At 43.8% G+C, this 17,930-nt stretch overlaps 1 protein-coding gene across 1 annotated transcript; it reads left to right on the top strand.

Annotated features, from left to right (window-relative positions):
* The first annotated feature begins 3,107 nt into the window (after nt 1-3,107).
* fscn2b (fascin actin-bundling protein 2b, retinal) lies at nt 3,108-17,745 on the top strand. The gene is made up of 7 exons (XM_071905115.2): nt 3,108-3,220; nt 3,577-3,675; nt 4,606-5,332; nt 14,407-14,563; nt 15,435-15,556; nt 15,703-15,870; nt 16,548-17,745. Exons 2-7 carry the CDS (start codon nt 3,583-3,585, stop codon nt 16,751-16,753), a joined length of 1,473 nt encoding a protein of 490 aa, XP_071761216.1. The 5' UTR covers nt 3,108-3,220; nt 3,577-3,582; the 3' UTR covers nt 16,754-17,745.
* Nucleotides 17,746-17,930: the final 185 nt, after the last annotated feature.

The following is a 17,930-nucleotide window of genomic DNA, read 5'->3' on the forward strand; positions in this document are numbered from 1 at the left end:
AGAGAGAGTGTGAGAGAGAGGTTGTTTCCTTGATGAGGACTCAGGCATGCAAATGTGGGGCTCTGATTTCCAATTCATGTCTGTTATTTCAAAGATAAGGAGTGTTGAGTTCACAGAATGAAGTACATAAGCAGGCGCCTGTACACACACACACACACACACACACACACACACACACACACACACACACACACACGCTGCAGCTCCTCTTACCAAGGCGAGATCAGATGACTTGTCCAAGCAGAAGAGCAGAGTGAATGTACACAGTGAAGTGATTTCATCCATAACTTTAAGTGTTTTTAGGCAGACAGGTAGAGAGTCTTTTTTTTTTTTCAAATGCCAGATGGATTTCAGGAAGTATTTGTGAAACTGTGAGCTTTTACATAGAAGCACACACTCTGAATGAACAGGTTTACATTTAATGTCTCGGTTTGAATTTAAAGGAAAGTCACATGTCAAATTCAGCTGATGCAAGAAGAGATATTCTTGTTGAAAGAAAACCTAAAATCGTCCAAACTTGGGTTCACTTCAGACTGCGAAAGACTTCATGAAGTCCTGCTGGGTCTCCTGTCTACAGAGCAGGAGCGCCCTCTGTAGGCCGAGCAGTGTAGAGCCCAATGTAAAGCTCACGTTTTTATACCAGTGGTTTTTATAGCAGGGCGTTCTGTCATTTATTTCCTAAAAGGCACTAGTCACTAAAAATGAGCCACTGGTACTTATCTTTTAGTGACCAGTTACTTTTCTGCCAGCTACTAGTCACTATTGTAATTTTACTAGTTGCTTTGTATGGTTCTAGGATACTTTACAGCATTTAAATGGTTCTTATTTGAATGTTGTGATGGTAAAAGTGCTCATTTTAGATGCTTAGACTTGGATAGATGACCTTTTTTACTTTTTAACTTCCCATTTTCTCCTGCAGCTGTCGTGTCATGCCTTCTTCTAGTCCGCCTGCCAGACAGCATTCAGTTCTTGCTGTGATAATTTGATAGGGCCAAGTGTAGGATAAAACTGTAAATACTGATCTGGGGTCATTTTAACAATCCTTACAGCAGGCAAAGAGGAGGCAGGGAAACTGATCTCTAGTCAGCATCATAGAAATGTGGGATGGCAGTCTGTTTAGTGTTCACACACTCAGGAATGGGCTCAGGGAACAATTTCACCACTCATTCTCTTCAATACATCTCATGAATGTAATTATTCAACAGATACGGTCTTCTTTATAGTGGATCAGTCAGTGGAAATCTGTGGGTATATTCAGTGGAAATAGAAAGCTTCTGTGTAGATCAACTGCTGGGTGGTGATGAATACATGCATTTTCTTTAATGGTGTGTGTGTGTGGGTGGGTGTGTGTGTGTCAGTGTGTCTCAGTGTGTGTGTGTGTGTGTGTGTGTGTGTGTGTGTGTGTTTGACATGCATTGTTTATCACATTTTGCGTAAAAGCTAGCAGTTCAAGTCTGGGTCACAGGAAGAGTAAATCTCTGGGTGGGTGGAGTTTACCATGAACCCTGAGACCCTCCTCTGACCTCTGTGTGTGTGTGTGTGTGTGTGTGTGTGTGTGTGTGTGTATATATATACGTGTGTGTGTGTGTGTGTGTGTGTGTGTGTGTGTGTATGGTGATGACATGCGTGGTGCTATGGGTCAGTGAGTCTATGCGTATGTTTATAGTCATTGACAAGCAGATGGGGGAGTGTGCGTGTGTGTGCATGTGTGTGCATGTGTGTGTGTGTGTGTGTGTGTGTGTGTGTGTCAGAGATGGGGAGGGGTAGCGCTAGTAGATTAGCCAGGTTGGGATGATTGGGTTGAGGATTAGATGGACTCAGGAACGGACACGTCTGTTTACTCTCCAAACAGGACTTATATCAGGCTGATTGGCACGGCTGATTACACACACACACACACACACACACACACATGCACATGCCCATGCCCATGCACACACACATTCACTCAAGAGCCCATATGCTGATTGCCTGTTATTGTTGCATTTGCAGCACCCACCCACCCCACTCCTCCCCCCCCACCCCACCCCAACCCTCCTGTCCCAAATTCAGATAAAGTCCGACTCCCTCGGCCTCTAGCAAACATTCTCCATTCTCTCCGCCCCTCTCACTCACTCTTGTCCCATTAACACTGACCCATAGAGCTTGCAATCAGAGAAGGTGTGTAACCGAACCCCCAGCCTCGGCAGGTAAGGGGAGCCGCACTCAGGCAACTGCCCCAAAGGCACAGGGAGCGCTCTGGTTACCCGACGCTCTGTGTGTGTGTGTGTGTGTGTGTGTGTGTGCATTGTTTCTAGTTACCTTGTCTTTATGTGTGCCTCGCAGTAAGAGGCGAACAGCAGAGCACAGAATAAAGCGCAGAGCCAGAGAAAGGCAGGATTATACACATGGCAAGTTAGAGAGAGAGAGAGACAGAGAGAGAGAGAGAGAGAGAGAGGATGGGAGTAAAAAGTGAGACAGAGAGAGGCTTAAGACTACAAAAGTGAGCAGTCTTTGTTGCTGAGTTTAGTTGCGATGGAGGGTTTATGTTTTGGAAAAAAGTGAAGGACCAGGACCTCTGAGGATGTTCTTCTTCGCTGATCAAACCTGCGTCTGACACACCGGGAAACTGGACTACAAATAAAGGAAGGAGAAGAAGAAGGTTAGAGCGCTCCATGTGATAGAAACCTGTGGAGAGTTAGGAAGCAAAGGAGTGGAAGGAGGGACAAAACCAAAAACCGGAGGGAGGATAGTCTAGAGGGAGAGAGTGATAGAGCCTTCGGGGATCTGAATAACGAGTCGAGCAAAGACAGGGAGTGTGGAAGAGAGGGGCTGGGCGAGAGAGCACTGTTTGACAGGAGAGAGAGAGAGAGAGAGGCTGAGCAGGCTGCACAAGTGGGGATAAGCAGTGTGACAGAGCGAAGTTAGACTAGAGAGAGAGAGAGAGAGAGGGTGACGTCAGACTCCGGACTGAACAGAGATCAAGGTTGATTCAAGTCCTCGCTGCTTCTAATCCTGATTAGGGAACAGAGAGGGTGGGGGGGGGGCGAACAGGGAGACCCGAACGACAGAACGAGAGAGAGAGCAACAAGCATAGAGAGAGAGAGAGGGAGGAGAGGAGAGGAGAGGAGAGGAGAGAGAGACAGAATTGCAGGAGGATTCTCGGTGAAAGAAACCTCTTAAATCTGGGAGCTGGAATTAGAGACGCAGAAACTCGCAGAGAGGAAGCCACAAAACCACAGTAAGTAAATTAGGAGGCTGTGGCTGGAAAAATGTAAAAGGAAGATGAGGGTGGGGGCGGGAATGTGTGGTCTCTGGAGTGCTTTATATACTGTACCTTAATGAATTGATTTCCTGTCTTTGAGCCTTTCTCATTTCATCATTCTCCATGACTTCACCTCCTTCCTCCTTCCCCTCGCCTCCCTAAAAGCCCCCTTTCTTACCCTTTCTTTTTACACACACTCCTCCCTTCTGCACCCCTCTTCTGGTCTTTTTACCCCTCCTGCTCCCCTCTCTCTCTCTCCTCCCCCAATCCCTAACTTGTCTCACCCCTTTATTCTCCCGCTCTCCTCACCCTCACCCTCCCGATTGCTCCAGGTCAGGATGCCTGCTAACGGGAATCGTCCCTTGAAGTTGCAGTTTGGTCTGATCAACCATGAGAGCCGCTACCTCACCGCTGAGGCCTTTGGCTTCAAGGTACAGACTGCCATCTAACATAACATGAGCCACTTGATGGGCGCTTTTATCCAAAGCACCTTAAAATACCATGAGTGCGTACATTTTTGCATGGGTGGCCCCTGTGGGAATTAATAGTGTTGGTGCCTTGCCTTGCCTGTTGAGCTGTACAGGAACACATTAAGGTATGCAGACAGTAAATCATGCTCCAACCTGCCAGGTTTGTCATATAGTTACAGTATAATTCTCCTATATGCATGCAAGGCGCTGTTAACTGTTTACTTGCTCTGTGCTGGAATATTTTCTATGTATATCAGTGCAGTGAGCCATCCTTGTCTCCAGTGGTAGAAAGAATACTAAAACATCCTACTCAAGTAGTAGTAGTCTACTGTTACTTTGCTGATATTTAAGTACTGGTGTATAAAGTAGCTCATTTAAAATGTACTTAATTGTAAGTAAAAGTTACTGAGTTACTATTTAGAAAAGACAATATTGTTAGATGAGTCTTTCCTATGCAACTCTAATAGGACGAGAGGACAGAGTTCAAACTAGATTCTTTTAATTGGAAAATCACAGGCCCTCTAAACAAAAAATGGGCCGCCTGGCATTCAGATGTGAATTACAAGTGTAGTTTGTAAAGTGTCTGTACAATCTTGCAATCTCAAGCTATGTATAGTGGCCATGTTCTGTTTTTTTGTTAATGCATAAGCACAGTTTCAATCATCAAACTGTATTTCAATATTTCATTGAACAAATGTAATTTATTAAAAATGTTATACTCGCTGTAAAGTGTAATTGTGTAAAATTAGTACTCATTCATGAAAACTGAATTGCATTCAGTCCATTTTGTGGTGTGGTTAGGTTGGGGTACAGGGGGCCCCATAGCAATTCTGGCACCCCGGCCCCTGGTGAACCTCTTACGCCCCTGCTTCCCATCTTCTTGTCTCTCAGGTGAACGCGTCAGCGCCCAGCCTGAAGAAGAAGCAGATCTGGACGCTGGAGCAGGACTCCCAGGACACCCAGGTGGTCTACCTGCGCAGCCACCTGGGCCGCTACCTGGCCTCCGACAAGGACGGCAAGGTCACCTGCGAGGCGGACGGGCGCAACTCCGACTCCCGCTTCCTCATCGTGGCGCAGTCGGACGGCCGCTGGGCCCTGCAGTCCGAGCAGCACCTCCGCTTCTTCGGCGGCTCCCGGGACTACCTGTCCTGCTTCGCCCAGTTCATCACGGACGCCGAGCTGTGGGCGATGCACCTGGCGCTCCACCCGCAGGCCAACCTGCTGTCCGTGGCCCGCAAGCGCTACGCCCACCTGTCCATGGAGGACGGGGAGATCGCCGTGGACCGGAACATCCCGTGGGGCGTGGCGGCGCTGCTCACCCTGGTCTACCTGGACGGGAAGTACTGCCTCAAGACCTGCGACAGCCGCTTCCTCAGCAACGACGGCAAGCTGCTGGCGCAGAGCGGCAGGGCCACGGCCTACACACTGGAGCTGAAGTGTGGGAAGCTGGCCTTTAAAGACTGCGAGGGGAAGTACCTGTCCCCCATGGGGCCCACGGGCACCCTGAGGTCCGGACGATGCTCCAAGCCGGGCAAGGACGAGCTGTTTGATCTAGAGGAGAGCCACCCACAGGTGGTGCTGATGGCAGCCAATGGGCGATACGTCTCCATAAGACAAGGTAGGAAGACACACACACACAAAGGTGTAGATTTGGGGGGAAACAGGTGAAACATGTAGCTACCCCTCAATATTAAGAGGAACTATCCCCTTACTATTTCTGCCTCTGACACATATACTGTATTTTACTCACTTTGTGTTTTTAGAGGCACAGCTGAGATCCACCAAAACATATTTTATGATTGGCTTTGGTCACTAATGCAAACGCTCCTTCCCTTAAAAAATGGATCCCTTCCCTTTGTTTCTTTTAAAGCCTTTAAAGGCATTTCAACAACCAATCAGACTGCCATGTTTCATATTTTGGGGTTCAGTTTTGTAATGTCTCACTGTATTTTATATTGACCAATAATATCACCCCTCTCTCTCTCTCATACATGCACACTTTTCTCATATAAAGTAGCATGTTTTGTTTAAATTCTGCTGAAAACAGAGCTGCATTTATGCTACTACCATGCCAATAGTATGTCAGTGCTCATGGTTTGAACCAGAGTGTGTCCCCACCTCCAAAAATTTAAATGAAACCTACACCCTTGCACACACACACACACACATACACACACACACACACACACGAATTGGAGGCGATACAGCCACATATCTGATGATACGTTGCCCTGAAGCATGGCACGCACGTACAAGCTGTACTTCTGGGATCCTGTTAGTTTCCTTATTGAGAAGGTCATGCAAAGAATCACAGGACATCATTATGTTAAAATGGACCAAGGTGCTGCTGAGGATCAACACAGACAGCAGCCTACACACATACATAATGAAGCAGAGGGGCCGCTACAACTGCTACACCTACTACAGTTACTACTACTAGCCTATATTCATACTGTGCACCGATACACCCGGAGAAAACTGAGCTGTCCGATGCACAGGAAGTACATTAGCTAGTGGACATGCTGAATATGCATGGTCCTGGAATAGACCACTCTCAAATGATTGACAGCTGATAGGGGGTGCACGGTAATTATGGGTAATGTAGTCTGGGGCCGTTCACGTGCCTGTCTTCTTTATCTGCACATCGACATCACATTGGATCTGGCTGGATCTTTCCAGGAAAACAAGATAGACGCGGCCGATATGGGAGACTTGAGACTCGAACTTGAATACACTTGAATACGTCATTTGTGTTGGAGGCTTGCCCATTGATTCAGTCTGTAAGAAAGTCTTTGACAAGTGGGTGATTTGTGCAAACTGATAGATTTACTGTGCATTTACTGTATTTTGGATTTGAGTCTGAATGGATTTACTGTATTTTGGGGGGGAAAAACTAAAACTTTAGCTGATATTGATTGTTCAACAAGAGGAAATAACATCGATGACTATATTCTCCAAAATGTTTCTATAACATAATATTCCATACTAAGTTTTAGTGTCGAAATTAGAAATGAATGTTGTCAGAGAAGCTGTCACATTCTTTAAATGGCGGATATAACTCTTTCTGGGATGCAGAAAAAAAAAAAAAGGGGGATGGTGGGGATGATAATGCATTGTTATCCCTTACTTTTATCTAATAATCTATCATAAACAGTGATGCTTTTCGTAATTTGCATCCCCTCTCGTTCCCTCCCAACTTGACTCCCAGGCTCTGGTAGTGTAATGCTGTTAACGCTGTACACTTTCACCCTTCAGGCTTACTGAAAGAGCTCTTTGTAACCTATATGCTGTACAGTAATGCTCTGTTGGTACTGTATTATATATTTACTCTTTGGTGTGTTTGAGTGGGTTATTTGATCAGCATGCAGGCATGTCAGCGCACCACTACACTGATGGATTACACCTGCTGCACGCTGGCTTCAAAGTCACTGTTTCACAAAAACAAGGCTGGATTTTTTCGGTGGATGTAAAAAAAAGTGTAATTGTGAAGTTCACGTTTCATCTAGCTATAAAGTTACTGAGGCACTTGCTCAGAGCTCGGTTGCTGATGGCGGAGAGGGCTTGCCGGCCTGATTTGAAACTGGATTTGGGATGGATTAGCATACACCAACAGTGCTTGTCAGCATACTTGGCCATGACGCCCGTCCATGGGCTGCAGATTCTTGTCTGAGGGGTCGAGTTTCTTCGGCCCTGGCTGCTGTAACCGAATCGCCGCCCGCTCATTGTTCCTGGTCAGCAGTGGGAGCTGCAGGCAATAACCAAATGACTGGGAGCGCCGCAAACTGATTGGCCCGAGGGCAGCAGAGATAAGGCCAGAGACATGAAAACAACACACACATATACAGTACAGGCATGTGTGTTCACACACAGACACACACATATGTAAACACACAGGCATAGAAATGCACACACACACACATGAAAAAGTTATATCATGCTCACATGCAAGAACTATTTCTCTCTCTCTCTCTTTCTGTGTGTGTGTGCGTCTCTCTCTCTCTCTCTCTCTCTCTCTGTGTGTGAGGGTCTCTCTCTCTCTCTCTCTGTCTCTGTCTCTCTCTCTGTCAATTCTATTCAATGAACTTTATTGGCATGTACAATACAAGTACAATTCAGTATGTATTGCCAAAGCTTTGGTAGTAATCAATAATGATAACATTAATAATTATGATAAAAAAATGTCCCCTAAAATTAAAAGAAACAATTAGAATAATGGTAATAATAACAATATATGTAAAATAGAGAATAGATTGTTAATATTAAGTATAGAAGAGTATACCATAGAGAGTATAGTATAATAGAAAATACAGTAAAATATGTCAAATAAAAGAAAATGTAGTGGAGTATGCTGATATAATATGCAAACACTCCTCTTTGGGAGGCCATGTCTTTTTGTGTCTTCCTGTTTCTACTGCCAATTGGTGTCTCTCTCCCTCTCTCTCTCTCCCTCTCTCTCTCTCTCTCTCTGTCTCTCTCTCTCTCTCTCTGGTCATACACTTGTTCTGCACAAACAAAAGCTTTCTCTTTCTCCGACACGCTCACCCACACACAGCCACACGGTCCTGCTGCGGCGAGTGGTGAGGTGAGGTGAGCCTGTTGAATTATTGATAGAGTCGGCCGCTGTTCATGGAAGGCAAGGTGGAGTCTGCTTTCAGAAACCCAAGCTGCCTCTCTAACCCCGGGCCAAAGCCTCCGCACCGCCAAGTCCCCGGTCTAACCAGGACCGGGCTCACAGGGCTGCTGGAAATCAAGGGAACCGCACTGTTAAAGAGGATGGAAATATACTGTATGTTGTTGGCAAAGTAGGACGTAGTGAAAAAGTAGCACAAAGCTTATTATCATAAACAAAACTAAAACTGAGACAAAACTAGGTGTTATACAGAAATAAAAAGAAAAAACAGGACTTTGAAAAAACTATGTTGTCTATTTGTCTAGGCTATCTTGTAAAAAGAACTAAAATAAAATAAAAAATATACGTGAAATTTTTGTCTTTTTATGTGCAGTGTAAATAGATAATTACATTTTTTTTTAGGCTTATTTATAAAAAACATTTAAGATAAAACAACAGAGAATGGGTTTTGGGCAAACTAGGCCACTAGATGGCGCTGTCCTTTTGCTGCTGAGTCAAGTAGCCTAGTCCCAACTCTAAATTAGTTGAGGATGCATTCAATAAGTAATGTAAAGGAATTTTGAAAATAATTCATGATGTATGTTCTATAATAATCCTGGTACACCATCTGAATAGAGTAGGAAGGAGGGAGGAGGCAGCTGGGGGAGAAAGGGATACTGAATGGTGGAGACATGTAGCCTGTATATGAGGGGAAAGGGGAATGAAAAGACAATATATATAAAACGAAGGGTCCAGAGACAAAACCAAGAAGGAGGTTGAAGGGGAGAGCAAGGAACAGCGAGATGAAGAGAGAACTAGGTGAACATGGAAGTAGATGAGCACAGAAATAAATTCAGAAAGGATGCAGCGAAAAGAGGCTACACCATATCTGCTGAAAGGATGAAAGAGATAAATTTTAAAAGACAGCAGGAACTCCTCTGACAGTTGCACACCAGACGTGATTTCAGGAGGTGAACAGTCAGCCTCCATTCACTGTCTATGAGAAGCAAATAACCATGTGCACACAGCATGATGGGATACGTGGCAACGCTCACCAGGCCCACAACACAAGAAAAGTTGAATAAGTTGAATATTATGTAAATGAACGTGATCGGTCATAACATTCATACAAAAAGCTGGAGATTGATGGTATTCCTGGTGTGTAACGGTTACCAGAAGTAACCTAAAATACTTTAGCTGCTAACTTTAATGTTTAATGAGACAAAACAAGGGGTTGAAAACATTGTTATACTGAAATAAACAGAAAAAACAAGACTGTGAAAAAACTAGGTTATCTTGTATAACAAACTGAAATAGAATTTTAAAAAAAAATGTGAAATGTTTTTAGTTTTTGCTTTTTTGTTTGTAACTATTCCATTACATCTAAAGAGCTGGTGCCACTCAGCTAGCTAGCTGGCTAAAGTAAAGCACAATTTCAAGATTATGTTTTCCATATTTATGCTTATGGACATTTGGCCAAAATGAAATGAAGAAAATGATAAAATATGAAATAGGTCTTCATGAACAAATTGAGACTTTTGAAACTGAAACTGACGACTTTTGATAGAGCAAAGTGGTGTGCATGTGACATGAGGGACTAAAACCCTGGCTGTTAGCTTGTCAGGGTCAATGAAAACAAAAGGGGAAGAGGGGGAAGAGGGGGAGAGGAGAGAGCAGAAGGGAAGGGAGGATCCAAGTGAAGAAGGACTCTCGGAGGACTTCAGGACAATAGCAGGAGGTGTGGAGACAGGTGGGCCGCTCTGCCTCCCTATTGTCACCTGTGTGTTCGCACATAAATCAACACGCTAGTCTGTTCTCCCAGCAGAGCAGAGGTGTCATATTGACTATCTATTTTAAAGTGAGTGCAAATGCAGCACATGGCTCAGTAATAAAGAGGTTTAGTGTTATGAGGTAGAAACTCCACTTTAATAACGTGGATGTGTAAAAGAGTCTTTGCAATAGCCACACTTAAGGCAGTAGTGCTTTGTGTATACGGCTTCCTGTGCTTTCTCTCTGCCCTGAGCCTGTCGCGTGTGTGTGTGTGTGTGCGTGTGTGTGTGTGTGTGTGTGTGTGTGTGTGTGTGTGTGTGTGTGTCAGGTAGATCTGTCATCGTGTCTCTCATCACCTCCCTGTGTTGCTCAGGTTTAAGCGGTCAACTCTGCCTGGAAAGTGAAAAAGAGCTGATACTCCAAAGACACCTACTTTCCATCAACACACACACGTGCATGCACTCACACACACACACACACACACACACACACACACACACACACACACACTGACAGACTCAATCGCACACATGCAGCCCACGAACAGACAAGTGGGAAAGGAGAAAGAAAGAAAGAAAGAAAGAAAGAAAGAAAGAAAGTGCGGCTGTGTAGAATGAAGGATTGGGAGAAAGAAGAAAATAAGGGACAGAGGGGAGTGGCATCACCTTACCATTAATAATAGATGTCAGAGCCATCCATCGCTGATGGATTAGTCAGGCCTGCTCCACTTCTGCGTTCCAGGTAGGACAGCAGCAGAAAGTGGAGCTGGATCCGAGGTCTGCTCCAAAATGTGCCACTACCGAGGCAAACTGTGTGTGTGTGTGTGTGTGTGTGTGTGTGCAGATGTATACAGTGCCACGCTGCATAGTTTATCCGTGCTCATGCCTATGACAACATCTTATTTAGTATGCTTGACCAACTGATGTGTCAAAGATGGTCATCAACACAGCTATTGATATCCTCAGATTCCTGGCTTGGATTTCAACGTATCCAATCTCTCTCTCTCTCTTTCCCCCCCCGCTCTCTGTTTCTCGCTCTTCCTCCATCCTTCTCCCCTTCCTCTGTCTCCTTTTCTCTGGTCTATCAGATAGCGGCGGTGCGGCCCCAGCTGAGCCCCGTCTGGGGATCGTCTCTGGGCTGAATTAGTGTGAAATGGTCACATTGAATTGGTAGATAAAGCATGACATTGAGTTGGGATGAAAGGGAATGAGGGGTGATGGGCCCCTATAGGCAAAGGAGCATAGGTATGGGCGTATGGGCAGAAATATATGCTTCAAATATACTTTAAAATAATGATAATTTGGCCAGTTATATGAATTTGTGATACCTATAGTAGGGCTGAATGATCGAACAAAAAATCTAATTGCAATTATTTGACAGAATATTGCAATTTAGTTTTTCTTATCATACATTTTTTAGAACTTTAAAATTGCTTAAAGAAAAGTGATTTCAGAAAAAAAAATAGATGTCAGTGTGCAGGATTTACTGAGTTTGAGTATGATGAAAGGTTTTCACCGATACTGTACTTGATTCATGGACCAAAGATTACCTGCAGCTCTAAAACACCTTGTTCAGAAATCCATTTTGGACGCTCCTCTCTCTCTCTCTTAAGCAATTAATGCAGCCTCTGCGATTTGGAAATTGCAGAAGTTCATATTGCGATTGCGATTTTATTTTTCATTAATTGTTCAGCTCTAACACCCAGTTTATCAGGTGTGAATAAGATGTGATCAGACTGGTTTGAAACAGCAGACTGCTCACTTGGCTGAACTTGGTGAAGCCTGATATTTGTCAGACAAAAGAGATGTAGCCTGACTTACAACTGCTCCATAAATTTCATGCTACAAGTGGGCACACTGCCTTTCATGATGAGTCTAAGTAAACAATAATGCAGATACGTGTTTCTTTAGCATGTTCTCCATGTGTTTGAGCATTTGGCTTGTGGGTAATTATCTGTATATCCTGCTAAGCACGGACCGCACAATCCTCTGGTCTTTTCCTGTTTTTCCTCTTTTCTTTCATTGAGGGGATTGAGGGATTGGACGGGTAGCACTCCAAAAGCTGATTATATCAGAGCCCCGCTGTGATGTGGAAGGGAGGGGGTGGGGGCGTGTGTCGGAGGGGTAAGGAGGAGGGAGCGATGGGGGAAGGAAGGGAAGGAAGGGAGGGAGGGAGGGAAGGAGGGAGAGAAGGATGGCCATGAGAAGAGAGCAGGGAGAGATAAGAGGGGGGGTAAGGTGCACGGATCAGTGTTGTTAAAGGATTAAGAAAATGAATTGGGGATATTCTGGGATGCATCTCATTTGGGATTTAGCCCTCTGCAATCTGTCTCACGGTGGTGCGATAAACAGCCGTCGCTTTGGTACTTTGGTGCTGTAAACATTTATGATCATGTTTAGATTCGGTAGAAAATATTACAGCTGACAGTTTTAAAGCCAGCACCTGTGATGTCTCTCCACCTGTTCTGATCACAAAAGACTGATTTAGAATTTAATTAGTGTATACTCAGGTGTATGTAAAGAGTGTGTGTGTGTGTGTGTGTGTGTGTGTGTGTGTGTGTGTGTGTGTGTGTTTCTCACGTTTGACACAAAATTCTTGCTTTCAAGTAGTTCACGGGCCGATAATGAGAAGCCCTCAGCAGTAAACACTTCCTCTGTTGAACTAATTGGTTCCTAAGCAATATCCAGAAACTGTTTGTCGGTCAAAGGCCTTTTGTGCTCGGGTGTTAATTAAGTAATGTGGATGCTATTGATGTTGAGCATCGTGGCGAGAGTGGGGAGGAGCGGTGTTACTACAGTGTGGATGGAAACGCATTTCGCTGACTTGTCTGTGTACGATTTGCTTAGCTACATGCAGTGTAGGAAAACAAAAGTGTAGCCTATATAAATCAGAGGGTCAATTCGTGAATGAACTCATCAATTCCAATTCAACTGAGGAATTAGAATTGGAATTTAATTAGAATTTCAAAAAGTTGAATTTAATTCAATGAAATTCTGTGAAATTCCATGTTTTGTTTTTTTGTTTTTTTCTCATCACATATCTGAGATCACACGTAGTGTTATATATTATCGATACTGAATATCATAACATGTTTAAAGGTGGTATTTGATGCAGAACATGTAATCATAATACAAACATTATGATTGAATGTATTTGATTTAAGTGTCTTTTATTTGATTCATTTGATTTATAATGTTTAGTGAGTCAATATAAAGTCTCTTAGAAGTGGAATTTCATGACTATTTCCATGCATTCTCAGTTCAATTAATGAATGGCCCAAACCCTGGTATAAATTCATCTATCCATGTGTGTATCCAGCGCCCCCCGTCAGTGAACATGTCTTTCTCACCCTCGGCCACAGGGGGGCGCAGCAGCCTGTCACATCAAGGCTGCGGTTTAGGACTGAACCACTTAAAAATAACCTAACATCCCAGGATCAGACATGATTACCAACTCTCTCACGCTGTGCCAAGCTAAACATAACAATACAAACTGATTAGCAAGCTGTTATGTCGATGTTTTTTTTCAAACCGCTTTGCTAGGTGTTAGTCTAGCCAGGAAGACTTGAGTGGAAATCCAATGAAGGATAGCAGAGGTCAGTGGAGAAATCAGCCTGGTAACATCTGACAGGGGAGGCGTTCAGGTGCCATGGTCATTTGCAACTCTCTGTGCTGCTTAAAGCCATTGGAAACTGACTATCTCTCTTAATGCATTGTTTTCATTATTGTCTAGGCATATAAAGCAAGTCTGCATAAATATTAGAACTTTGTTACATTCTTAATTTCAGAAATATTAATGTCAAGCATTCCTCTAAATCAGTCAATGGGCTTTCAGGTGAGTGGGGTTAACAAGGAGGTAGTGATGTAATGATAATAATAATGTAATAATGTCCAACCAACCACAGTTTTTTAGTTTAATTTATTTCCTGTATGAACCACTTAAATTAAACCCATTCAATACCCATTCAAATTTATTTGAAACCACAGTTTGATGCTACCTTCTGCTCATTATCCAGTGCTGTTAGCTCACCTCCCCTGTATCTGTGTTTAAATCCTACAAACGTAGTCAAATTAGAACCTGTTAATTCAGCAATAAAACATAAAGCACACAAAGTGAAGTGCAAGGACACAGTTGAGGCGTGAGAAAAAGTGACTTTCAAATGGCTTAGACTAAATAAAAGTTGTGAGCTGCAGTTGATGGATGTAGAAGTTGATGGATGGATTTCTCCAGGCGTTAAATGGCCCTCAAAGTATTCACGCTTTTGGCCGCCTAGAAAGTATACTGAAAGGTTGTCCTTAATATGCCCCTCCCAGGAGTGAGCCTCTCAGCCAATCAGGAGGATGAGACGGACATGGAGACGTTCCAGATGGAGATTGACAAGGAAACCAAGAAGTGTATGTTCCGCACCAGCCAAGGGAACTACTGGGCCCTGGTGGCCCACGGAGGCATCCAGAGCACCGCCACCGAAGTGTGAGTAAACACAGAATTAAAATTAATACATCATCATTTTGTTGTTGTCATGTGAAAACTTCATAACTCCAATGTTGGTGATGTTTGAAAACCTTTCAAAACTCTAAACTCTACAAAAAAACAAAAAAAAAAGTTCCTGAAAACTTTACATTTTGGAGATACAAGGTTTTCACCAGACAGCGATGATTTGCATATGTCAGCTCGACACATTTCATATTGCAGATCTGGGTATATACTGTGCCCTGTTCTGTACTACTAGGTTAAAAGTGACCTTTTTGACTCTGAACCTCTATGTTTCTCTCTAATCACATGCTGCCTTCAAGTGCGCCACATAAGCTCCTACTTCTGAGATCGAAAGTTGTGAATACGACTGGTCACGCATTCAAGTGCATTTGGTCAGAAATTACAAAATGGACCCTGTAACAAAAGTAGTTATTTTGGTGGCTGATGTTTTACTTTAGAAATCAAACAGAACAGTGCTAGTTTGTGCAGAATGAAGAACAGAAAATCCATGTCAGGCATGTTATTGATGTCTTCATTTATTAAAAACAACTTGAAGTTACAATTTAGTAACTTAGAAGTTACACAAAGAATGAAAATGTTGAAAAATGATTCATACAGCAATAGCAGTTACTTACATGGGATGCCAAACAGTAATGTATAGTAATGTATTGCATCATAGTTACCATCAGCTTATTGATATGGCTTACATGATCTTTGCAACTCAGGTCTTATAGAAAATTCCCTCTTTCCTAGTCATATTTACCAATTTGTTGTGCCGTTCATATCCGCTCAACATGTCATGATAGTATTTCCAACAGCATTTGAAGACAGGGAAACTCATCTTCTACCTTGTGATGCTCTGCTACAGGTCAGCAAACACCATGTTTGCAATGGAGTGGCTCGACCACAGGGTGGCGCTAAGAGCCAACAATGGCAAATACGTCTGCACCAAGAAGAATGGCCAGCTACTAGCTGTCAGTGACTCCATAGGTAAGAGTACGACTATGGACAACTGTGAGTTTGTTTCTTTTTTCTCTCTCTGTGCAGTCAAACTAAACCCTGCTTTTTTCCTCTCTACTCATGCTCTTACTGCCCTCACTACCTCCCTCTGCTCCCTGCTGCCCCCCTCTGGTCAGGTGAGGACGAGCAGCTGATTCTGAAGCTGATCAACCGGCCCATGCTGATCCTGAGAGGAGCGAACGGCTTCATCTGCCACCACAGGAACTCCAACACGCTGGATGCCGGCAGATCAGTCTATGACATCTTTAACCTGCAGTTCAGTGATGGGGCTTACCACATTAAAGGTCAGGACACACACACACACACACACACACACACACTGTTTTTTGCTTTCTGCTTCTCTCCTCCCACTTGCTTTTTTTCCCTCCTTTCCATCTCTCAAAAGAGTCTGTGTTCCAGCAATGGGAAACTAATTAATTGCAACAGATTACCGAATCAAGCCACATGACTTGGACTCAAGTCAGACTTGAGTCACAATTTTAGCTGCTTGAGACTTGACTTGATGCATGAAGAGAAGACTTGAGACTTGACTAAGTGACTTAGATTGAAAGTGATGAGATTTGTTCCACCAGACGACTGAATTTAAATTCTGTTTTATGAATTTGTATGGAATGATTGAATTTATTGAAGTTGAAACTCATGATGCTCTTACCAAGTTTTTATCCTATTAAAGCCATATTGCATTGAAAAGTCCTAGATATTTAGTTTTCTTTAAGATATTAAATTGATGCTGGACTCTTGATTTGGTCTGACTTGACTTGGTGTTTCTACATTTACACTTGAGACTTGTGCCTCAAGACTTGAAACACACTTGGTCACACCTCTGATGCCCCACAATCACACACACATCACACACAACCCATATTACTCCAATCATCAGACACACAGCACAACAATCCCATAATGCCGCTTGTCAGTGTGATCAGTCCTTGTCTCTCTCTTGTTCTGCTCCCCCCTGCAGGTGTGAACGGGCGTTTCTGGTACGTGAACAGCGCTGGTTTGGTGTGTGCAGACGGCGAAACCCCTGAGGATTTCACCCTGGAGTTCCCGGAGCACGGTCGCATCGCCATCCGCGGCAAGAACGGCAAATACCTGCGCGGAGACCAGGGAGGCACGCTGAAGGGAGACGGACACAGCCTGACCAGCTCCGCCATTTGGGAGTACTGATCCAGGACTGCGGCAGAGCTGAGGCCTCCCTCTGACTCTAGTCAAGGTAGAGGCGATGAGCTGCTAATCATTGATCGAGGGTCAGCATCAACGAATCATCCAAAGACGCACTCGACGGCTTTTTGAGGTAGAGGACGGTTCATCAGTGACTATAGGTGCAGCCTCTACCTCCCTCCCTCCTTACTGTGGCGAAGGACCACAACAGAGGACTCAAAGAGAAAACCAAGACTTGTACCGGGTGAGAAGGTGTGAGATGGGGGATGAAGTGACCGCGCATAATCAGCCAAGAAGTGTCTCGATGAAGCCGATCACGTTTTGAGTCAGAGCTTGATTTCAAAACAGCAATATATTGGTTTGGTTGTTGTGTTTTTCCTCCCTTTTTTTCCCCAAAGAGACAGTTTTTAGATGATTCTCTGAGTAATTCATACAATTGGCTTTGATTTCCCAAGCTAAATAAAGAGATGTAGATTTCTTGACACTTCTGAGAACTTCTGAAGCCCCACTGGTGTTAAACCAAGAAGTATTTTGACATTTTTAACTATTCTCTCCCTCGATTCATCTTTCCGCTCCACCTTTTCTCTTTTGTCTGTATCTTCTCGGCCATTTTGCCAATCCTGACAGGTATTACGTGAGTGACAGCGTGGCAACGAGCTCAGTCAAAGTCTATGTATTATGACAGAGGTGTGTAATGACTTACAGGCAAAAGCTGACACTTGTCGCTCATCCAGTGAGCGCTCCAGTAAGTAAGAAATTGGGTGCCATTTGAGACGGACCTAGTCACCGTTATTGAGGTCACCTTTTAGCCAGGTCATTAGCATGGTAGCATTGTCAGAGGATGCTTATTAGCAGATGATTGGGTTTCTAGCATGTAACCAACCCTACTATAATCACCCATAGTAACAGGAGTAGACCGTAACCAAGACCGGTGTGTACATGGTTGTAGTACTAATGGGCTCATTTACAACCTGCTGCTTAGAAGTTGGTGAATTTTTCATTTGTCCCTCATCTTTCCAACAGTATTTCTTACTTGACTCTTTTATGAACATGGAAATAAAACTCAACTGACATGGCAAGTGGTGTTCTGTCTTAGAAATGTCTCATTGCTATCAAAACACTGGGGTTTTGCATGTGATATGAAGGATATAATTGGTTGCACTATTGTAAGGATGCAATAGTG

This window comes from Centroberyx gerrardi, chromosome 20, assembly GCF_048128805.1.
Source record: "Centroberyx gerrardi isolate f3 chromosome 20, fCenGer3.hap1.cur.20231027, whole genome shotgun sequence".
Classification (NCBI taxonomy): Eukaryota; Metazoa; Chordata; class Actinopteri; order Beryciformes; family Berycidae; genus Centroberyx; species Centroberyx gerrardi.